The sequence below is a fragment of the Desmodus rotundus genome, chromosome 2 (genome assembly GCF_022682495.2).
Source record: "Desmodus rotundus isolate HL8 chromosome 2, HLdesRot8A.1, whole genome shotgun sequence".
Taxonomy (NCBI): Eukaryota; Metazoa; Chordata; class Mammalia; order Chiroptera; family Phyllostomidae; genus Desmodus; species Desmodus rotundus.
This window is the reverse complement of record NC_071388.1, coordinates 86,360,943-86,384,319: the sequence shown is the minus strand read 5'-3', so window position 1 is coordinate 86,384,319 and position 23,377 is coordinate 86,360,943. Positions and strand designations below refer to the sequence as shown.

Here is a 23,377-nt window from a genome sequence, read left to right as displayed (position 1 = left end):
TTATGCCTTCACTTTGAAGAGAAAGAGTTTCTTTATACCAGGACAGTATCTTGAACTGAATCTGAGGAGACCATCGCTCCTACTGAGGAAGGAGCCCGAGAAGACTTCTGAACTCCTGAAGCCAAGCCAAGGGCCCTCAGATATGGTGAGCCCTACACCACCTTTTGAACATGAAGTTCACTTACAGGAAAATGTCCCTAAATACCTTTGCCTTTAGCTTTAACTTAAGGACTTTTAAGCAGAATCTTAGGCTTAGCAAACAGCTCAGAGATTACTGGAATCAAACACTGAGCTTTAACTGAGGTAACGAATTTCTAATAGTATTGCATTTCAGGCAGTTGGTTTTGTTCTCACTCACAGTTTCCCGCTCCACTGACGTGAAGTTCCTGGTTGATTTTCAGGGCGGTTCTTCCTCATTCTTTGATAATATAACAGGCACTTTGACTCTTTAGATGTTTGATAAGAGATTTCAAGCGCTGCTTACCTGACTTCTTGCTCCTATAAGATTTCGGTTCAACTCCACGTCAAGAATTGGCTAACATTTTGAAATTCTTTGAGATAGGTATATCTAGGCCTACTTGTCCCTTCTTGGAACTTTTGCTGTGTGCAAGGAGTCTTCCTCTACACAGACCTGTGAGACTATAAGCATGACCATACAAGCTGAAACTCTGTGAAGCAGTCTAATAATAAATATGAAAAATGACTACTGCTCCATGGCCTCTAAAACTTTTTGTCATAACAGTAAAAACTCTCTTACTATACACCTGAAACTAATATAACATTGTATGTCAGTTGTAATTGGAAATTTTTTTTAAAAAAACTCTTACTGTCAGTAATAACTGTATTAGAAAATAAAAAACAATAAAACTAGTATTTAGTACATGGTAAACTAAAATATTAAAACATTGAAAGTGAAAGTAGTTTTAACATGCTTGCTTTCTCGTCATAAAACTTCAAGTAGGGAACAAGCATCTTTTCTGTGCTTTGGTGAGTTGTCACACTCTGTCCAAGTTCAGCTCAGCTTCCAGGGTTTTGTCCTGTGCATTTTCAGTGTCATGTACTACCTCTAAGAGCTCCTTCCATGCGAAGTGTTTGCCAGAGCGACTTTGTACGGGGCACCTTTCCTCTTTGTGTCACAGCCTCCTCACTGTCCCAATTTATGCCGATATGTGCACTTTTATGAAGTTCCTCTGGCTGCACATAGAGAGTCTCTGAAACAGCAGTAGTGTTGACATTCCCACGGTCAGCTCTTTCTTCCGTAATGTCATTTATGTTCTATTCGAATTTCACCTGCAGCATTATCACTTCTCATTTCTTTGCTCTTTCATCTTTATTGCCCAGTTTCCTCTTTGGATTATCCATTGTAAATGTCACAGTGGTTTATCACCGGGAAACAGGAGCTAACACAGCATATGCTTTGCTGTCCATGCACGAGGTGAATAATAGATGGACAGTGACCAATCCCCAACAGCCTTTGAAAAAAGTGACGTGATTGGTCACTGATCATGATACACATCTGTTATTCATGTTGTGATTTGTGGACTAAACAGATGGCAGTGAAGTTTGCACTTTAGGCAATGACTCAATATATTATGGTACTGAAATTCGAACTGTAATTTTAGAGGACTTGTATTATTTAGCTACATCATGATAACTGAAATTCATGCATATCAGAGCTATGGTCTATGTGGGCCTATATGAACTTATCAAATTCTGTCTTCAGAGTATCGTGAAAACTAAGATGATAGATATTATTCGATCTCCACATTGACCTCCAATTGCTCTAGATTTCATTAACCACAACCTGCATTCTATCTCACATGTGCTTTATATCAGTGACCAGGGAAGGAGGAAACCCTGCTGGAGTATCTATTTTTAACATTAGCTGTTTCTTCAGGTGGCTAGAGGGACATGCCGTTTCTTCATTCACATGAATGAATTATGTAAAGGGACTTTCTTAGGCTAGAATAGACCCACGCTTTTCATTTAACTGAAGAGGAAGATCTGGGAGAAACACTTCCCATCCCTCACTCCTCCCCTGCCCCAAACATACATACTTACTTACACATTAGAGCATAGGGTCTTGAGGCAGCACTTAGAATAGTTATTTGTCACACAGTAAGTGCTCAATCCATTCTTGAATAAAGTAATCTACTTGTATCTTGATTTGATTGAGATGGGCTAATAAAAGGGCCAGCTACATTATAGCTACACAGTACATATTTGTAGAGCAAATAAATGAAGCAACCTAGCTCATTTCTGAAAAGTAGCTGGCTAGATTTATAGATGGTATCAAGTGTTTTATAGATAGTATATAAAAAGGGAAAACTTTAGAATTCTGAATTTCTTGACAAAAATAGAATATTGCCTCCCAATGTTTTTGGTATTCCTATGTCAGGTAGCACTAAGGTTATAAGTTCTGGTTACAAGGTTAAAAATGCAAAGAAAATACCACATGCTAGTGAGGATGTGGTGCAGCAGGAACTCTTATTCTTACTCATTGCTGGTGGGAATGCAGAATGGTACAGCTACTCTGAAAGATAGCTTGGCAGTTTGTTACAAAATCGCATATACTATTTTGCATGGTGATCCAGCAGTTGTGCTCCTTGGCATTTATCCAAGTGGAGTTGAAACTTATGTCCACACAGAAATCTGCACGTGGATATTTATAGCAGCTTATAGATGATTGCCAAAACTTGGAAGCAACCAAGACGTTTTTCAGTAGGTGAGTGGATAAATGCCCTGTGATACATCCAGGTAAAGAGAAATGAGCTATCAAGCATGACAAGACATGGAAAAACCTTAACTGCTTATGACTGAGTGAGAGAAGCCAATCTGAAAGGCTACATGCTATACAATTCCAACTGTAAGACATTCTGGAAAAGGCAAACGTGTGGAAACAAGGAAAAGACCAGTTGTGGCTAGCAGTGGGGCACAGGGAGAGAAGCATAGGCGGGGCACAGAGCCGTGTTATGGCAGTGAGAATACTCTGTGTGATTCTGTAGTGATGGATATATGTCATTGTACATTTGTCCAAACCCACAGAATGTACAACACCTACGGCAAACTGTGGACTTCGGGTGATCATGATGTGTCAGTATAGTTTCATTCTTGGTGAAAAATGTACCGTTCTGGTGAGTGATGTTGATAATGGGGCACTTACACGTGTGTTGGGGCAGGGAGTCTATGGGAGTTCTCTGTACTTCCCTCTAAAATTTGTTTTAAAGCTAAACTGGTGCTTAAAAAGTATTTAAAAAGTGTAAATACTGTTATTTCTAATATTCAATTTTGTGTATTGATTTCGGTACTTTTCGCCGAGGGGAATCTTTTAAAGCATGCAGATTTTTTAAATTACAATACACAGATTGTCTTACCAAGCAGCCAGAAAATCATACCAGGAAGTTTGATAAGAGCCTGCTGTTACGAACACATTAAATTATCTTTATCTTATATTATAGCATCTATACTAGATTCCAAACCCTTTAGCTGCAGTGAAAATATTGACAACTGGGCTGCAAAACACTATCTCCCCACTTGCTGTGGGATGTGCTAAAATGTGGCCATTGTCAGCAAAGAAAATGAGTCAAAAGAAACTCTTTTTAAAAGATTCACTAAAGAAAACATGGAGATAGACACTTTTTCATTACCTGTGTTTACAGAAATAGATCTCACTAATATATTTGTTAGAAATGGTTGTTTAAGCCCTGGCCGGGGCTACAGGGCACATACAGGAAGGAACCAATGAATGCATAAATAAGTGGAACAACAAAGTCGATGTTTCTCTCTCCCCCATCTCCCTCCCGTTCCTCCCCTCTCTCAAAAATCAACAAATATAAATGGTTGCTTAATTTAAGAAGAGTTGCAGGTAGCCTGGAAAATAAATAGTAGTAGAACCAATTAATAGAAACTAAAGCTACCTAAAATATTTATATGCAAAGCTTTTGAAAAGGTCATTCTATGGTAAAATACTGTCAATCATAGTATTTTATGGTCTCTTATTTTTGTTGCTGTTCTCGGTATTATTTTTTTTTCCTTTAACTCTTCTAAGCCTCAAGAGGTTGAATTTTATATAAGAGTCCAACTCTTATTTTTAGTGAGAATGGTACGTCAGCCTTTTTGCATGAACTTCTACTGTACTCTGAAGGTGGACTCTTGCTGCTTACTCTTAGTAGCTCTTTTATGTATTCGGTTAAACCTGGAAGAGTATCTTTTGAATGTTCGATTAATTGTGAGGTACATTTGAAACAGCTTCTATTTTATAACCCTTTTGTAGAATTTTCAAGCTCTATGTAGATAACAATATGCATTGAATTCAATGGAAAACCTCACATGTGTCTAGAGAAAGTTTATTTTCTATGTTTGTGCCTTTTGTAACCTATATACTGAATTTTATCCTCACTAGTGGTTGGGCCTAGAAAATAGGGAATCTGTGAAAATCTGTGCCCTATACGAAGGCAGGGACATGACTGAGTCATAGAGGTGACTTATGTGACTGAGTGCTAAGTTCCAAGCCTGCACGGATCAAATGGAAGCTTGGAGAACTTGCCGGATTGTTTTTCTCCCTTTTCTGATGACTGTGAATTCCAGTCACTCATCTCCAGGACTGATGATTGATGAACTCTCCATCTTCTCCCTAAAGAGAATAAAGTTGAGGTTTACAATCTAACATATGAGTAGGTAGTGATTTTTGGGAATCTTTAGGGGACTGTATTATACCTCAAATACCTTACCATAGGTTATCATATAACCCTAGGTTATAAAACCTTTCAAATAGATATTGGCATGGTCGTTTGGGGGTTATTTGTTGTTCATACTGTGTCTGTAATTTTAGTGGATCGAATTTAATGCTACATATAACATTTTTTAAAATTTGCCCCCTCAGGATACTGATTAATAGCGTGGATGGAACCAAATGAAATTTCAATCATGCACTATTTCTCTCTGTAACTCCGTCTGCTTTTAGGTTACTTTTAACAACTTTCTTTGTAAAAAATTAATTTTAATATTAACCAAAACAAAACTCAAAAAGTGAAGATATAGTAAAAGAAATAATATTATTAGGCTTATCCATAACATTATTCTTTCAGGAAGGTACCAGATTCTTGACAATAGAGCTAGCACCAAAATCAATAACAATGAGTCCTGTTGAGTACTTACAGTATATTTTTAAGAAAATATTTTAATTGAACAATTTAAGCATTTCCTCCTCTCAAGATTTCCAGTGTGTGGTTTATTCTACTTTTTAAAAACAAAATATCTAGATTTCCAGATGCTTTACTAATTTTATATAAGCTGGAACAAAGTTTTCTTTTTCTCAATATTACTACTTAGTCAATTATTTCCCTTAAGCATTATCTATACCAGTTGTAAAGCTGAGGCAGTTTCACTCCTCAGGGGACATTTCACACTGGCTGGAGACATTGTTGATTGATACAGCGTGGCGGGGGTGGCGTCGGGTGCTCCTGGCATGTAGTTTCTAGGGAGGTAGGGATGCTACGAAGCATTCTCTAGTGTACAGAGACGCCCCCTTCCCCCACGAGGACTTACCTGGCTCTAAATGGTAACTGGGAAAGCCTAATGTAATGTCTGTGACTGACTTATCTATAAAGTGTAGGGGGATAAAAGCATGACCTACAAATTCAGCATCCATATGTATACTGTCATGACTGTTAGTCGTTGACTTATGAAAAATTTGAGGTGGCTTGGCGTGATGTGAAGGAGTTGTTCCTCAAGGGCTGTTCACTTACAGGAAGTTGTCAGTTTGTTGCTGTACTTTTTAAGTTGCAGAAATGCCTTCACTTCTTGAGATTGAGTTCATGGAATTCTTTTTGTTTTTGTTTTTTTAAGCACTGAAGTATAGTTCCAGTGTTACGAAGGAGAAGTCCATTTTTTTATTTATTGCTGGAATAGTGCTCACTGCGTTCGTAGTTGTCGGAGCCATTCTTTTGGTCCCAGGTAAGATGTACAGTTACTGGGCGGGAAGTCAGGATCGATGAGGTTGAGAACATTGCGGGAGGTGGAGGTGGGGGGGAGGGTGGAATAGTAGTTTCCTAAGGCTGCTATAACAAATTCCCACAAACTGGGTGTCTTAAAACAAGAGCAGTTCCCTCAGTTTTGAAGACCTTAGGTCTGAAATAAAGATATCATCATGGGTATACTACTCCCTCCCAAGACCCTAGGGGAGGATCCATTCCTTGCCGCTTCCAGTTTCTGCTGTTTGCTGGCAGTCTTTGCAGCTCCTTGGTTTGGGGCAACATCACTCCAATTTTCTGTGTTAAATCTCTTTCTGCCTTTTTCTTCCAAAGACATTTATTGGGTTAAGGGCCCACCTGGTTAGTCCAGGATAAGTTCCTTCTTTCAAGATTCTAAATTTATTCATATCCTTTGCCATATAATGGAATACTCACTCTTTGGCTGTATAAATTAATATTCACAGGCTCTGGGGATTAGGAAGTAGACATACCTTTACGGTCATCACTCAGCCCACTACAGAGGCAAACTTCGTTGGCCGAGACGTGGATGTGGGACTAAATGTGGGAAACGAGTCGACCTGAAACAGCGTTTGCATTTGGAGGGTGGGACTTGAGGATCTGCAGCACATGGAAAGAACAGCAAAGACAGGCCGGGCTTAACGTGCAGCCTGTAGAAAGCCATTGTTTTTTGAGCAGAATACAGTATGGGGGTAATGTTTAGGAACATAAATTTGGCAGCTTTGTTTGCAGCTGGAGTTAGTGAGGATGTGGGGAGGAAGGGGATAAATTCAGAAGGTAGCTAGAAAGAATAACTATTTTGACTTTGGGACAGATTAAATACAGCAGATTAAGGGATTGGTAAAAGAGGCTCCAAGGTAGGTAAGAAGAAAGCAAAGCCAATTCAATGTTTTGGCATGTTGAGACTTAGATGTTGACATTTAGATATCTTAAGTTTGGTTTTAAATAAAACAAGTCACTTATTTTGTGTGAAGTTTGGGGGGAAGCACATATTTTTAAACATTTTACAGTTTATAAGAGTAGTATTACTATAAAAACATTTAATAAATTAAGTACTTTGACTTTCTGTGGAGTAGGAAGTATGTATGAAAATATTTTAAATATTATTTGCATTTATTAACAGGTGAATATTCAACAAAGAAAGCCAGTGGACTTGGTTTAATTGTGGTTCCTACAGTGATATTAATATTTCTTCAGTACTCTATGTTTATGATAAGTAAGTACTTGTTGTTTTAGCATGATTGTGCCTACCTTTTTCATTTAAAAATGGCATTTTTGATTAAAATATTCTTGTATGGTTTTTTATAATACAATGAAAGTTGGTTTATCTCCCTAGTTATTCTTAGTGAAATTTTCCCATATGGATTAATTTTAAGGTTATGTTAGGTTTTTAAGGTGTTTAATTATTTTGTAAGAAATGATTTTAATATATATATAATGCAAGTCAGTTGATTTTAAAAATTATGCTATATAATTTCTGAATGACTATCTTCATATTCTTATTTCAGTTTTTTTAAGTTATAAGTAGATAGTAAAACATTCCCATTCTCTCCTTTTGCTAAGCCTCACTTTTTAAAAAAACTAGTTCTACAAAATAGAGTTATAGTTATAAATCATAGAGTGAAAAAAATATATATATATTAGTTATTGGAAAATCTTAACACTGTAGTTTTAAAAGAATATATATAATCTCCAACCTATAATTGGTAATGTTTTCACTACATTTTGGGAGTAGATCACTGAATATTTTTGTTACTATCAAAGAATCTATACTTTTTCTATTTGCACATTTAACTCTTGGTCTTACAGTCTCTCTCTGGGTTGCTGTACATTGAAAGGTACTAATTTGTTATAAAAACACAGATCTAGACCCAATATGGAGGCTATGGTGTTCACAATGACATGCTTGCATAATGGTTCTCCATCAGAGCAATTTTGTGTGCGTGTGGCAAAGCCCTGCATAATAGCCATTCATATTATAAAATGCACAAGTGTGGTAAAAGCAGCAGTGTTCTCAGATTCTAGGTGAAAACTGCCAGTCTAGCTCAGCTCACTGCAAAAATAAAAGGCTGCTGAGTGTGTGCATCTGGAGCTGACTGCTTGGGTGGAATGTCACGGTTTAGATCACTGGGAAAGCATCTACCAGCTGACAAGGAACTCCAGAGTCAGTCTTTGGTCAGACGATACTAGCCTTGATTGTACAAAATACAAGTCGAACTGATTGCTTCTTAAACACTCTCAACATGCTTTTTCCTCAAAGGTCCAGCTGTTGGGCTGTCCTCCTCCAGCATTGCCATACTGGTCATTCAGTTGCTGGGCTTTGTGCTCTCTGTAGTTGGACTAAGCCTTTGTGTCTCAGGTAAGGATCACATTCTTCTCTAGTCCCAATTTCTCTTCTTACTAGGACTTTCTCTTGGACAGAACTCTCTCTTTTTTTTTTTCTTTGTTTTTTGTATTCTTTTTTTGAATAGATTTTATTTTTAGAGCATTTGAGGTTCACAGCGAAATTGAATGGAAAATACAGAGAGTTCCTCTGTACCCCATGTACTCACAGCCTCCATGATCAACATCCCCCACCAGAGTGGTGCACGCGTTACAGTGTGTTGAACCAATGTTGACACGCCATTATCACCCAAAGTCTATACAGTTTTTTATTAGGGTCTACTCTGGTGTTGTATGTTCTGTGATTTTTGTAAGTGTGTAATGACATGGATCATGGTCATAGAATGTCATACAGAAAAGTTTAACTGCCCTAAAAATCCTCTGTGCTCTGCCTGTTCATCCTCTCCATCCTGAAAACCCTGGCAGCCATTGATCTTTCTACTGCCTCCATAGTTTTACATTTTCCAAAATGCCTTATACTTGGAATCATATAATGTCTGGGCTTTTCAGATTGACTTCTTCCCCTTACTAGTATGCATTAAGGTTCCTCCGTGTCTTTCTGTGGCTTGATAACTTACCTCCTTTTAGCACTTAGTAATATTCCATTGTGTGCATGGACCATAGTTTGTTTATCCATTCACCTCTTAAGGGACATCTTGGTTGCTTTCAGTACTTTGGAAAGGGGTTGATTTGTTCTAAAATCATAGATCTAGACACACAATATAGAAGTGCATGTTTTGCATGGCTATAATTTTTCAACTTCATTGGGATAGATACTACAGAATGCAATTGCTAGATTGTATGTTAAGAGTATATTTAGTTTTGCAACAAATTATCCACCTGTCTTCCAAAGGGGCTCTACCATTTTGTTTTCCTACCAGCAAGAAATGAACATTTCTGTTGCTCTACATTCTTGTCAGTATTGAGCGTTGTGAGCTTTTATTTTAAACTCTCATTTTGCCCCCACTGAGATCAGTGCTTTCCACATTGGCTATTTATGGCTTATGGGCTCATTGTTCTTGCCGCCAAACTGCTTAGAATCGTGGGAGAGCTTTTAAAATAACCAGGCTTCACATGGCTGGAGGCTTAGGCTTTACAGACTGTCTTCCATTAGTCCTGATATAAGGTGCACATTATGCAAACAACGAGTTTTTTATTTTAATAAAAAATAAAATGAGTCACTTAAAAAATAAAATTGAAGTCATTTCACTGAGTGAAGAATGGATGAACATATGTAGGTAAATTTTGTTTCTTGATAATAATAAAAATAACTATTTTCCTTAAAACTTGATATTATTACTTTTATTGTTTCTTTTAAGAAGTTCAGTTATTTCATGTGAATTTCTAATGTAAGATTTTATTTGTTTTACAGCGTGTTCCCCAGTGCATGGCCCTCTTCTGATTTCAGGTTTGAGTGTTGTAGCTTTAGCAGAGTTACTTGGACTAGTTTATATGAAATTTAATGGTAAGTTAAGTTTATTTTTGTTAGTCTATGTTAAGATTTCAGATATACAGGGTGAGGCAAAAGTAGGTTTACAGTTGTGAGTACATGAAATACAGAGTTTATTCTTGTATTATGATTTACTAGCTATTTTATTATTTTCCATATGAACAACTGTAAACCTCCTTTTACCCCACCCTTTGTAACTAGGAAAATGCTTTTTGGTTGGTTCTTACGTTAGGATCAAAGAAATGTATTGGTAACTCAGGAAAGAGGGTAGAAATCGTATGAATTAATGAAAAGTTTAGTTTATAGACTATTGTAAAAGAAAACGGCTTTATGTTTTAGAATGTATAAACCCTTTTATACGATGGAAAAGGAGACCTGGTTGAGGATTCATTTTCATAAATAGGAAAGGGTTTTAGTCAGCCCGTTGTTTTATGAGAGAGCTCTCCCGGAGATCTGTTTGTCATTTACTCTTCTTGCACGTTGTTTACAGACCTTGACACCCATAAGCGGGCAGGAATTGAAATTCTGAATCTGTCACTTTTGCTAATTAAAGAGCAGTGTCCTCTGATACTTGACTTTAAAATATGAATTTTAAAATTTAGGCTTTTATTACTTTTAAAGTCAATTGTTACTAAATGTGGAATTAGCTTATTGTTTCTAAACTGTATTTAATCTGCCAATTATCATTTGACAGCTTTCTGTATAAATTATTTTTAATACATATATAGAGATAACTGCTTTCATTAGTGCCTAAAGATGTTTCCTACAATCTGGTTTATATTAGTATCCCTTAAAAAAAACTTTTTTAAGTTTATGAAGTAAAGCAAACTCTTAAACTTCTAGCAAAATAATCAAAAGTTACAAACTAATGGAGTAAAAAAAACAGTCTTTCTGCTTTGCTTTAAGTGAACTTTACTGTATGTGTTTCTAAAAATTTGTACAAACCTTGAATTGTTAAATTCAAATAATCTTTGCATTTAACAACTCCACATAGTCAAATAATGTTCCATATGACTTGCACAGTACTTTCAAAGAAATTCTATCTTTATTTTTGAACTTCAGCTTTTGCTGGCTGATCATTGAATTCAGTTCTGTTACATATTCTTTGTTTCCCTTTAATTAATGCTTATTAAATAATTAAAATACAATACTTAAATGTACCTATTTTAGTCTATGTGCTCATAAAGTCATAGTTTTTTCGTCAATGAAATTTTCTGAGTTCATGCCGCCTAAGTCCTAAGACACATTTAAGACTTCTAAAGCAGAGCGGCATTTATTGGGTAGCTATTGTGAGCATCACACCGTGAATGTTGATACATACTCTGTTTTTGTTGATTTGTCCAATCACCATTTGCCTGGTTCTTGAAAATGACACCGCTGGTATGTCAATCCCTATGAGTACCTGAGAACAGTATGTGAGCTACAGTATCCATATGACATTATGTAGTATTAGGTGTCCCTGACTGGTGGTCAGATCTTTTTTCTTTTTCCCCCTCATTATCCGGCTTGCTGTCCCTTTCATCGCCATGCTCCGCCATGCCTTCCCCGTGTAACAAAGAATGATGTTCAGTACAGTCGCCAGTAGGTGTGGAGATGCTGACTCAAGTGGAGATAGGCATTGTCTCGCTGCCGCCCGCTTGACCTTGCTCTCCCCTCCTCCATTGCCCGCATCCCTCAGAAGCCTGTGAAACCAGTGTCGTTACAGACGTACTGTTCTCACGTTAAAATCAAAGTGAAAGTGAAATGATGAAAATGTCCCCCGGTTATTTTTTATCATAGTTTAACATATAAATATACCATATAGTAAGTTAAGAATTTAGTCCAATTTTATTGACATGATGAGGATAATCTAAATTAACTTTTCAAATCAACTTGTCTGATACTAGAGTTCAGAGGCACACCTTCCCTCAGTTGAAGGGCGAGAAGAGAAAAGGTACAGGAAAGTTGCTCTCTGGATACTGTACTGGGAGAATCGTGTTTTTCTTACGTAATCTATAAATCTGATTGTATGTAACATTAAGGTTGCAAATTTGAGCATTCGAATCAGGAAGTAAAATTATAAATGTTTCCAAAATAACTTTTACTCTTTGCAGATGCTCTGCTTTGGAAAAGCCTAATGAATGTGTCTCAACTTAAATGCAGTAAAATCCTCAGATAGTTTTTTGAAAAATCCAAGCTATTTTTTAAGATTAAATTAGTGTCCCAATGAGAGGTTTAACTTTTATCATTTTCATTATTTCCAAGTTTAAATTTGTGGCCTTACTTGTTACTTTAAAGAGTAAGATTTTAACTTTCATTTTTTCTGGTCTTTTAATTATGTTAGATATCTTTTTAATGGAAGCACTTAAATTTTATGAAAGGAAATTAGGGTCTGGGGACAATAACAATGGGAGAGCATATAGAAAGTTAAAAGGAACTAACTAAACACGATAAAGTTAGCCTTGCTATTTACATAGGGTGTTTATATACTTTTTAATTTTTAAAGACGTTACGAACATAAGTACATATAATCATATTTTGATACAAATCAACCTACTAGCAGTCAGAAACCATATTTACCACATCTCAAATATATTAGAGTGACATGGAATATATATATAAATTAGTGATATTTCCCCCCCATTGTTGAGGAGAGGTGCACTTGGTATCAATAGAAAAAAGTATTTCTGAAAGGTCAAAATCTAAGAATATTAATAGATTTATGGCATGTGTCAGGCCTTTCAGGGAGAGAAGAACAAATCAAGAAACATTGCAAGTGAGCTCATATGAAATGCTCAAGGCTTCGAAGTTTTAAAACTACGTAGCTATGGCTGCCGATGCCTTAGGCCCACAGTGGCAGCAGATAAATCACAATCATTCTTTTGTTACATAGGTCATATGCTTATTGGAGAGGATTAAGTCAAGTGAAATTAACTTCTGCACTGGTTGATTATATAGTATTAAAGGGATCACAGCTGATCTGTGTCCCTTTGAATCACTGCTCTTTATAGATCTTTTCCAGAATTGGCTAGCTAGATGTGATATTCCTGTGCCTGAGAATGGGAACTCGCAAACTACTCTTTACAAGTCATTAGGATAGAAAAGGAGCTACTTGACAGTTAGTTCTTAGTACTAATTCTGATGAATAAATTTCTGAGCTCAAAAATATAACTCTAAAATCTTACCTCTGACTCTTCACATTGCCAGTCAGTAGTTTCCAGGGCTGTTCGGTTCTCTGATTCCTGGGTAGAACATAGAGGGAGGGCTTGGCTTAGTTGGAGTGAGCTATATATACATGTAACAGTCATCATAGTGCCTAATACAGTTCTGTAATTTGGCCTGGTTTATTTGGAAGTTCACTAAGTGTGAATTCACTCATATTCCCAAACCCACTTCACTCCATAGTGCTTTAAAAAGAAGCTTTCTTCTTCTTTGGTTGCAAGGACCAAACCACTCTCCATGTGCTTCCAATTAAGGGAGCTTTACTTTAAAGCCACACATGATAGTAACAGAGATGGGAATCTCATGAGAGCAGATATGAGGGGGGACCCAAAACACCCAGAATTTATATTAAAAATTATGTATTTATTCTGGCATGTTTAAAGTTCAGTCACTTTCAAAGTACTCTCCATTAGCTGCAATACACATATTGAGATGTTTTTTCCACTGCTCAAAACAGTTTTTGAACCCATCGATTTTGATGCCTTTTAGTGCTTCTGCCATTTTTCGTTTCACTTCTTCCGCATTGGTGAAACTTTTCCCTCTGAGGGCTTTTTACATTGGGGAAACAAAAAAAAGAGTTCCTCAAGGCAAGATCGGGTAAATAGGTAGGGTGGGGCATGAGGGTCATGCCCTTTTTGGTCAGAAACTGCTGAACACTCAGCGCGGGGTAGGCAGGTGCACTGGTAAATCACCTTCATGAAATGGGCAAACGGCTTGAAAGAGTCTTCAAAACAATTTCACCGAAGCCAAACGCAGGCTTTCACAACAACGCCAGCTGGTACATGACGCTAACGGGTTCCCAGAACACTCACCTAGATGGGGAAGCCTGTACTACAAGGAGCCCGCCTTCCAGAAGATAATCCCGGGGTTTTTTGGGTCCCCCTCATACATAAGTGGGCCTCTCAGAGAGTGGAACAGTAGGTAGTTTGGGGATTGGAAGTCCTCAAAGGTCTGGGTCGTCCTGTTGCCCTCTGAGGAACGAGAGTCGGTGAACCCCTCCCCTGTCTACAGTTCCTTAGTTCCTCCCTCTGTGGTTCTTCTCCTACTACCCAGCTAGTCCGTCCTCTCTTTTTATGTCCTTACCTTGCATCCAATTTATGTCTTCTCACTGCGAGCTTTTCTTACCTAGAGCTCTAAGCTTTGAGCTTCTCCTCGCTTACTTTCCATATCACCTTCCTTTACCATCAGCAACTTTCTAGTCATCATTCTGTTTCTCCCCTTCAGATTTCCTCAGGATGAAGAAACTTTCCAGGCCAGTCAGTCGCCATTTTCCCTGTTTCAGAGGCTTGGCAGCTTCTGGTTCGCCTGTGGGGTGGCTGCCCTTGGGTCGGTTCTCACTCACCCCCATTTCCCATCAGCTTTGGGAGCTTCCTAAAGTGGGTATGGAGGGATAGTAAAAAAGTAACAGAAAACTAGAGCAGTTCTGGGGGCCTGCCTCAGTCTGCTAATACGCAAACCCAGTGCCGTCATCCCATTTGGAGAGCAGCGGAACTCACTCACCAGTAGCGTCACCCTCTGAGAGTCATTTGCTGTTGCTCGTTGCTGCTTTTGTGACTCTGACTCTGTACTTAGGACTGGTTTTCGCTGCTCTGGGTCCTCGTCACTAGATTTTTGTAAGAAAGCATTCTCTTCTCTACGCAAGTAGAGCAATTCTTTTTCCTTTCGTCACTTTCTTCATACCCTGTATTCCTTCATCTTCATGAACCAGTCAATCCATTCCGAAGCAGTGAAGGGTAAGCTAAGAAGGAACACATAGAGAAGGGCCTGATTGCAGCTAAAACTACCTGTCTAGAATAATTCTTTAAACTCGGAGGGATCTGAATATTTTCTTTCATTGTAGCTATCTGGAGCTTTGGAAACTTGAAAGATGAAAGAAATTAAAAAGAAGACTAGGCTTCAAGGAACAAGAGCAGTGAGCGGTGGGAGGTGGAATAGAGGCAGAGACTGGTCATTGTCACATTCTGTCTACTTATTAGGGAGGGACACAGAGTCGACAGTGGTGTGAGTGGATGACAGCCTTTCTCCGCCATGGAGCGGGGGAAGTTATGGCATGTGCAAATGAGTGAATGTGTATGTTTAGTATTTGATGGAGGTGCATTATTTGTATCATTTTATTCTATCGGTTCATATAATCAGGGATGTTCTGTATTTTTTAATAGACTGTCAAAACTGGAACTCTTTCAATGGACTTTGTGGCACCTCTAGTTTCAGCCTGAACATTTTATTTTAAAACTAAACAGTGCATTGCATTGTTTTAATTGCTTTCATTTATTCCGTTTATTTTCTTATTTTTTAATTTTACCAGCTTCTGATCAGAGGACTATACAACCTCCTAGGGTAAGTTAAAATTTCTTAAGTGAATTGGGTCTGATTACTTGATGATTTAAACTGAGGGAAGATGATTGAGATACTGAACCCTTTTGCTGTTTAGTGTAACATCCAATAGAGAAAACATTGAAGTCATTTCATGACCTTTGCGTAAATAGGTCTAATTCTACTTTTAAATGTTTGGTCATTTAGTAGCAATGGGATAGACTAAATGATTCCTTAAGGTTATGCTAGCTTCTCATCGCCAGAACTGGGAAGTTTGTGTGTGAGAATAAGGGTCCCTATCTCTGCTGAAGGAAAGCTGATTCCAGCATAGTGCCTCGCCTGTTGGATGTATTCTATGTGCGTATACAAAACAGTACTCAGGCTTCAAGTGAGGGAGGGGTTTATGTTAAGTTGATTTTATTAAAATAATCTATAAAATAAATGTGAACATTGCTTTAAAATACCTATTCTGAATTATGATTTATTTCCCACCTTGCCTCATTTTATACGCATTTTTCTTCCTCTAAACTGTATTGTAGTTTTCACTGTATCTTGGATACATTATTAAGCTACTTGAGAAAATTCCAACAAAAGGAGTAAATTTAGGAGATAAACTGAGAGCAATAAATGAGGGGGTTAAAAAAGAACTTTTATACGTAGAAATTGGTTGTGGTGAAGGGCGCAAGAGCTACTTTATGCAAATAAAACCTGGAAAGTACTATGCTGTACTCATCTTCCTATAAAGGATTTAACGATAGCTGTATTTGGAATGCCAAAAGTGTGTGTGGCAGCAAATAGAGATTACATATGCTCCTAACTCTGACAAGCCTCAACCGACAAACCTGAAAGGCAAGGGAGAGAAGGGGTGTGGCTGCCACTGGTATTTGCTCTGAAGAGATTGGTGCGTGGCTGCATGGGTCACAAACACACAGCAGTTTCCACGTGCCTCTGTTAGAGATAATCCGGCCAACAGACCTGTAAATCCTAACACATCCTCTCTCCCTGTCACTGAATTTAATTTGCATGACTTAAAAATGATTGTTTTGCTCTTGTTTCTTGTTTAACTGCATTACTTACATTGCTGTTTATTTTGAACTTTAATAATTTTTTTTGAGGAGTTAAGATTTCTTGAATTGAGAGAGGCTGGGTGGAGTGGGAAATTTTGCATAGGAAATGAATGTTAAGGGAACAGTACAGTTATTATTAAACTGTTGGTGAGACTTGGCAAGCTTCGTGTTTAACCTTCAGTGCCTTGTTTTTGGACTAAAGGGTTCACTGGTTACTGTAGTTTAAATGTTAGCTTATGTAAATTTCAGGATGAAGGACATGAAATATATTCTATTTTTATATAAATATATTTTAAATATTTTCCAGAAAGCTGTAGAGGAACCCCTTAATGGTATGTGGTTATTACAAACATATATTTTTCTTCATCTGTTACCCGATCATAATTTGAACTGGTCCCCAAATCAGTTAGAATATTCTGTGTGTGTCTTGGGAAGAATCTAGTTTTTTTCCTTGCCTTGGCCTCTCTTTTCTGATTATTAATCAACAATTAGCAGTATTGCTTTTGTAATGTTCTCGCCTCTGAGGAGAACGCACTGTTCTGTGCCTCCCAAGTAGCTGTGTGCATTGGTCAGGTGAGGTCTGGCGAGGGGGCTCCTGCCTTTTTATATTGGCCATGATGAAGTGTAGCACCCCAGTACAGAAAAGTCTCCATTCATTTTTATTTCAGATTTATAAATTTAGAATGATACAGTCCATCACCATGGAGTGAGGCCAAAACATTTCACATTCTTTCTCCCTAAATCTAGATCTATATTCTCAACTGACTGTATTTCCGTGGTGGGGGCTCTGGGCATGATCCACAGAAAGGCATTGTAATCAGATGCCTTACAATCAACTTGGATTTACAGCTGTGGAATAGTTGGCATGATATTACTGCATATTTGTTTATTTACAAATGATTTTTAATTGTGGAACCTTACTAATTGCTTGTTTGGCTTGTTACTAATTCTTAGCATTTAAAGAATCAAAGGGAATGATGAATGATGGTAAGTGTAAAATGCACCTACAATTGTAGACTGCTTAAAATACGGCCATTGAAAAGAAATAAAATGGCTTCTTGAAAACACGGCTTTTTAAATAAAAGGAACACTGTCAAATCATAAAGGTTTACATTTCTTGATTTACAAAACTTAAATCTGCTCTGTTGAAATTGCAAAAACAGTGATGTAAAAGCTGTAGGGTGCACAGCAAAGAGAAATTACCGCTTTTTCAAAACCGTACTTTAGTTGCAGTGTCTGGTGACTGTAACTTTAAAATCACCAGATGTAAAAGTTACATTTAAAAATCACCAGTTTCTATATGACACAGATAACCTGACACAAATCTTTATAATCTTGACAGAGTTTCTTTTGTGCTTGTGTTGGTGATTTTGTTTTATATAATCCATGGAAGCTTAATATCTCTGCTTTTCCACAAAGGAACTTGGGTCTAACCTTTTGGGAGAAGATTTAAAGAGACAGAGAGAAAAATGTTTAATCACTCCAGCTTTTGCTTCTTTGGGGGAACTCTGGGCTAACAACTTAAAGTTTTTATTAAGTATTTCAAAGACATATATTTGTTCTTAAAGAAGTCAGAGATATTGAATACTGTAAGTGTTCGTTTTTAATTTTACCTGAACATGCTACGGTACATCAGTTCTGTTTTTATCTTATCAAAGACTTCTTCATACCTGTAGTGTTTGCAATCATGCCTTGATCATGTACACAGTTCACTTTCCATTTTACTGTTTTAAAGTCTGTGACCTACCTGCTCACCTCTGTAGCAAAGTGCAGCACTGAACTCGAGAAGCTGTACTCCCCTGAGTACAGTTAACGTTTGCGGAAGAGAAAAAGGACACTGATTGTGGGTTGGTGGGTTGAGTCTAAAACAGTGTCAAGGCTGCGTTCCACAAGGACGCACAGCGTGACCCCACTAGCGTAGGTGTGTGTCACAGCCTTTATTACAAATGCATGTTTTACTATGCGAACCACGGCCCTCCAAAAAATCGTAGTTTGCAGGAATAAATTAAATGGTATTTAAAAAAGGACTGGGGCCTACAACTGCACCGTGGTTTGTTCATGTTTTTATTCTGGTATTCTGTTTTTAAGTTTTATTGTGTTCTTTCCTTCTTCTGCTGTGGAGTCATTCTTCTGTAGTGGTATAGAGAACCTGGTGTCTTTTTCTCTATTGTCAGAAAATCAGTATAAGAACCTTGAGTGCCTCTTCCTTTGTTAAGTTCCCTTAAGATGTAACTGTTTTTGATCGACTGTATCAGGAGATACAGCAGTGTCTGTTCGTTCATAACATGTAAAATCTATCATGACCTTTGAAATGTCTTTAATTTTACTAATATTTAGCTGTTCAGAATTTGCCGGTTATTTTTAAATGTCTGTCTGGTGGGGTTTTCCAGCTGACAACTAACTGCTCGGTGCTCACAGCGTGGCTGCCTCGCCAGTGGGCGGGGCTCAAAGTACCCTCCTGGGGGTCACGGTGCCACGTCCTCTTTCGCTCACGCCTGATCCCATGTTTATTTCACTTACGTTAAATGAATGATGTAGACTTAAAGTGAATGTGACGGCATATTAATCTACGAGCGATATCCTCTGCTTTGAAAAATTAACACCTCTTGGCTTCTCCTCTGCTAATCCAGCAAATGGAAATGACCAGACTTGGTTGATCTTTATTTTCATTTGGCATTGCCCTTTTCCTTACTGTGACCAAAAAGGCTAACGGTTTGCCTGCCTTATATCTGTGACCTTTGCAAATCTAAGATTAAATACCTTGTCTTTATTTTTAGATACCATATACCTCAAACAACTCCAAATCTTTAAGCTACATCAACTTGTTAATGCATAGAACAGAGACACAAATAGTAATTAAATGTTCATTTTTCAATTTTTCAGAGTAGCTGAATTGAAGTGATGGACTCAGATTTGGCGAGTAGTAAGATATGAAAAGAATGCACTTGTGTTTAAGCACCACGGCCTTGATTCGCTCACTCTACAAGACAAGATGACTCTCATCTTTAAGAAAAAGTAAATCATTGACTTTTAAATGGTTATTCCAGTTAAGTTTTTATTCAACAAAGCATTTGTGATTTAGTTAATAAAAGAATTATGATGTGTCGTGTGCCCAATTGAGATCCAATTTTTTATTTTTATTTTTCTTCAATTAGGGGCAAAAGTAGAGTGGGCAACTTCCAAGAATGATGACTTTCAGATCCTAGGACCTTTTGACTCTAGGTCACCAGTTTAAATTGGTTCAACTTGAGAATTACCTGGCATTAACCTTGTCGTTACCCAGAGATATTGCTGAAAAACAGGGGCTTCCATCAGACTTCAGCAAACTCAGGTTTGTAGCCGCATTGGCAGTTACGGTGTTAGCTGAATAATGTGTCTGCCGCTTCTGGATCAAGGGAATAGCAAATTAAGTCCAGACAGGAATTGGGCTGGAAGCATTTTGTGCGCTGCTGTCGTGAAATGTGCTATTGATGGAGATTATGCTCTTCATTCTTGGGGGTTGCCATTCGCATATTCTTCCTTCAACGTACAGTGTAACGGATCCTTTCCAGATTTAGGGTAGTTTTATTGATGGATGTCTTTTTCTTTTATTCACACAACCCTTTAAACCCTGTCCTGTCCTCCTGTTGTTTGCTTCTGCTGTACAAGCTGTAGCACCTTTTCTCCTCTTTGAACATGGTCCAGAGACATGATAGCATCATTGCAGAAAGGAGCCAGACTTGTTCTCAGAGAATTATGTTCACACTTGTCAGCAAAAATAGCGATGGTTGTAACATATGTACTCCCTTCCTCGGATTCGAAGGCACAATCTACGGTGTTTCTTCACTTCTTTTCTGATCTGGGGCATGAAAAACCAAGATTGAGGTTTTAACTATGTGTCTCCTGCATGGCAACATACTGTGTGTCACTGTCAGGCCCATGGGCCAGCCCTCGAAAGGGTGGTTTTCTTGCTGTTGTATCTCCGTTGCATGATAAACACTCATCATCTTCCTCCTGCAGTCCTGCCTCGTGTTCCCCTGACGCTAAGATTGAAAAAGAAAACAAAACCCCCACGTTTTCTACCCCGTTAGAAGAAAATTAACATTCTGACAGTTGTGATTGCCTGGAGTACTTTTAGATTATTAGCACTCGTTTCCTCCTTTGTGGGTGTGTGTTTCTCTGTGCACATGTATGAGGTAGGCACATGTGTCTTCCGTGTGGACAGCGGTGGGGTACCTGCAGGAGAGCAAATGCTAATTCATGCTCTTAGCAAAACATTGAAAAACAAACATCTTTGTCGGGTGGGATTATATTTGATGCAAATATTTGATCCCTTAAAACTTTCAAAACTTCTGGGTAATTTGCCAAGCCTTTTGACTGCTCACCAATACTGTCTAAAAATACTAGTGATTCTTCCTGTTTGTGTAATAATAAGACATTCATATTCGTAGTTGTGTTACAAATAGTTATTTCTTAGTCCACTAAATGTCCCCATGTGCCTCTTTTATGCCAAATTAATTGTCATTTTTCATGTTGGGACCAAGTGGTTTGCCCATGGCAAACCACAACTTATGACCTGCTGATGCCTCTCAGAAAACTGAACACACTATGAAGACAGCTCTTCTCGAACAAAATGATGACAAAAATAATTTTCCCCTAATTGTGTTCCTGTCCAAAATATTATCATATGTAGAGGGAGCTGTATTCCTTTATACAGATCTCATGGCTCCTGCTGCTCTTTTTTCTTCTGAAAATATTTGTATTTTAGTAATATCATTTGTTACTTTAGAAATCAATTTTGATGAAAGGAGGAAAAAAGCCGATGGACTTTTAAAAAAGATCCAAATTCCTATTCTCTCTTAAGAAAAAGTCAGGTATGAAAATGTTTCTAATAAACTTTTTAATAAACTAACATCGTACCTTTTAATACGTAGTAAACTCTCCTTTATTGGGGGCTCAGTCTTGGGACTTACCCGTCCTTCATGTTCTCTTTGATGCTGCCCATCCTTTGAGGCACTCACTGCCCGAGACCACACAGCGAGGTAGCAGGAGAAAGGCCAGATGAAATCAACTCTTGCTCTTACTGGTTGTCAGCTGCCCTGGAAAAGGGACCAGAGCAGCAGCAACCCTCTTGCCTGGGCATCATTGGGCCAGTTCATTCTCAGACTTGTAATGGCTCCCAATTTTCTGTCACACCGAATGAAAATTGCTAACAATGTTTTGGGCATCATATATGTGTTCCTCCCATAATCTGATTTTTACTCACTGATGCAATTTTTGCCCTTGACTCTTTTGTTCAGTTTTATTTATTGTATGTCCTCAGAGTGATGCCATTTGTCATTTTCGCAACAACCTTTTCAACCTTTCTGGCCAAATCAAATTTTCCCTCTGCCTCTAAACATCATCCTGCAGCCCTGCCTTCCCTACGGGCTCCCCTTTGCAGTCGGTCCCCATCTGCCTACCTGCCTCTTTCATCCTCACTTACCTTTCCCAGTACTTCATGTGTCTCTGCTTAGCTCTGTCGGTTTGTCTTCCTTTCTCTTCCTGCAGTATTTTGCCTACATTAGATGTTCAGTATATGTTTGACGATTGCATTAGCTGTCTGTAGATTTTCCATTATTTTTAATAGGGTGAGCTAGAGAGTTTTCTTTTCTGACAAATTTCACATGCTCTGAAAACCTTCAAAGGTGATGATTTTTCATCTGGAAACTCCAGCTTTATTCTGTTTAAATTTCTGGGGATGTCAGAATGAAAATAATGAGGCTGTCCCATAATTAGGAACATTGCTTTTTTCAGGATGCTGTAGTCAGTTTAGTAAGTGACCACATTGTGGTTTGACTAATAAAGCTCAAAAGTGATAAGTTTACACTTCCATGTCATTAGTGAGAATTACACTCTGTATCACTGTCGAGATTTCTCTTGTCCTGAAACAAGTGTTCGAAAATCGACATCTGTGGTGTTATGTATGGAAATACATACCCCTTTGTTTACCTGTCCTTGGAAACTGGAGAAATTGTTGGGCAACCCTTATCTTCTCATTGTGTTTTATTTGATGGAGAGGATGTTCAGAAACAGTTTTACATGTGTCACGTTTTCAAAATCACTTAACTGCCGTCAGCCGCTGGGGTCCTTCGTCCAGTCATTTTCCGTGGCTAATAGGAATAGTCCAGGTAACTTTCAAGAGATGAGCAGTGAACAGGCAGTGTTCTTGCCTTTGGTTTTTGACAGCTCTTATCATTTAAGACCAGTTTTTCCAAAATTCAGCCCTTTGAAAAAAAAAGAGAGCATTTGTAATACGCTTCTCTGTAAGGCAACATCAGTGGAATCTTAGACATGTTGTTATCAGGGTAGATGAGAGAGTGAAACATTTTTGTTCTTATTAAATGGAGAATTATTTACAAAAAGCCATTGTTGAAACTTATATCCCACACCAGATGACTATCCATTGACCATTCTAAGGGAAGAGAACGCCGGCGCTGCTGCGTGCGGGCTCCTCTGCGGCGGCTCCCCTCCGCAGCAGTTAAGGGTGTGCCGTTTGTTGGTAGCCATTTTGCAGTGATTTAAAGACCAAAGTTGTTTTACAGCTGTGTTACCGTTAAAGGGTTTTTTTTTTTTTAGATATGTATTAAATCAATTTATCACTGTTGAAGCTTTGAATATCTGCAATCTTTGCCAAGGTAATTTTTTATTTAAAAAACATAACTTTGTAAATATTACCCTGTAATATTACATATACTTAATAAAACATTTTAAGCTATTTTGTTGGGCTATTTCTATTGCTACTACAGCAGACCACAGCACATCTCTGAGAAGTTTTGTCTGTCACTGTACTTTCAAGTTTCTATCCTAGGTAACAACGAAAAGGATGACTTAAAATATTAATATATACATTCTTTTTTAAGGTAAAATGTACAGTAAGTAAACTTTTGACTGGAGCACAGTTTTAATTAAAAGTTTTAAACAAGTCCTGTGTGTTAATTTTTCCCACTGTGTAG

General features: G+C 37.9%; 1 protein-coding gene across 4 annotated transcripts in view; it reads left to right on the top strand.

Annotated features, from left to right (window-relative positions):
• CD47 (CD47 molecule) overlaps positions 1-23,139 on the top strand; it is a 53,005-nt gene extending 29,866 nt beyond the window's left edge. Inside the window, exons 4-11 of one of the 4 annotated variants that reach the window (XM_053918338.2) lie at positions 5,848-5,955; positions 7,114-7,206; positions 8,251-8,349; positions 9,745-9,837; positions 15,329-15,360; positions 16,711-16,735; positions 17,358-17,390; positions 19,287-23,139. In XM_053918338.2, the coding sequence (XP_053774313.1) occupies positions 5,848-5,955; positions 7,114-7,206; positions 8,251-8,349; positions 9,745-9,837; positions 15,329-15,360; positions 16,711-16,735; positions 17,358-17,390; positions 19,287-19,291 (488 nt within the window). In that variant the 3' untranslated portion in view covers positions 19,292-23,139. Of the gene's footprint in view, positions 1-5,847; positions 5,956-7,113; positions 7,207-8,250; positions 8,350-9,744; positions 9,838-11,708; positions 11,753-15,328; positions 15,361-16,710; positions 16,736-17,357; positions 17,391-19,286 lie in introns of those variants that run through there. The other 3 variants (XM_053918339.2, XM_053918341.2, XM_053918342.2) reach the window with 3 other exon arrangements.
• The last annotated feature ends 238 nt before the right edge of the window (positions 23,140-23,377 follow it).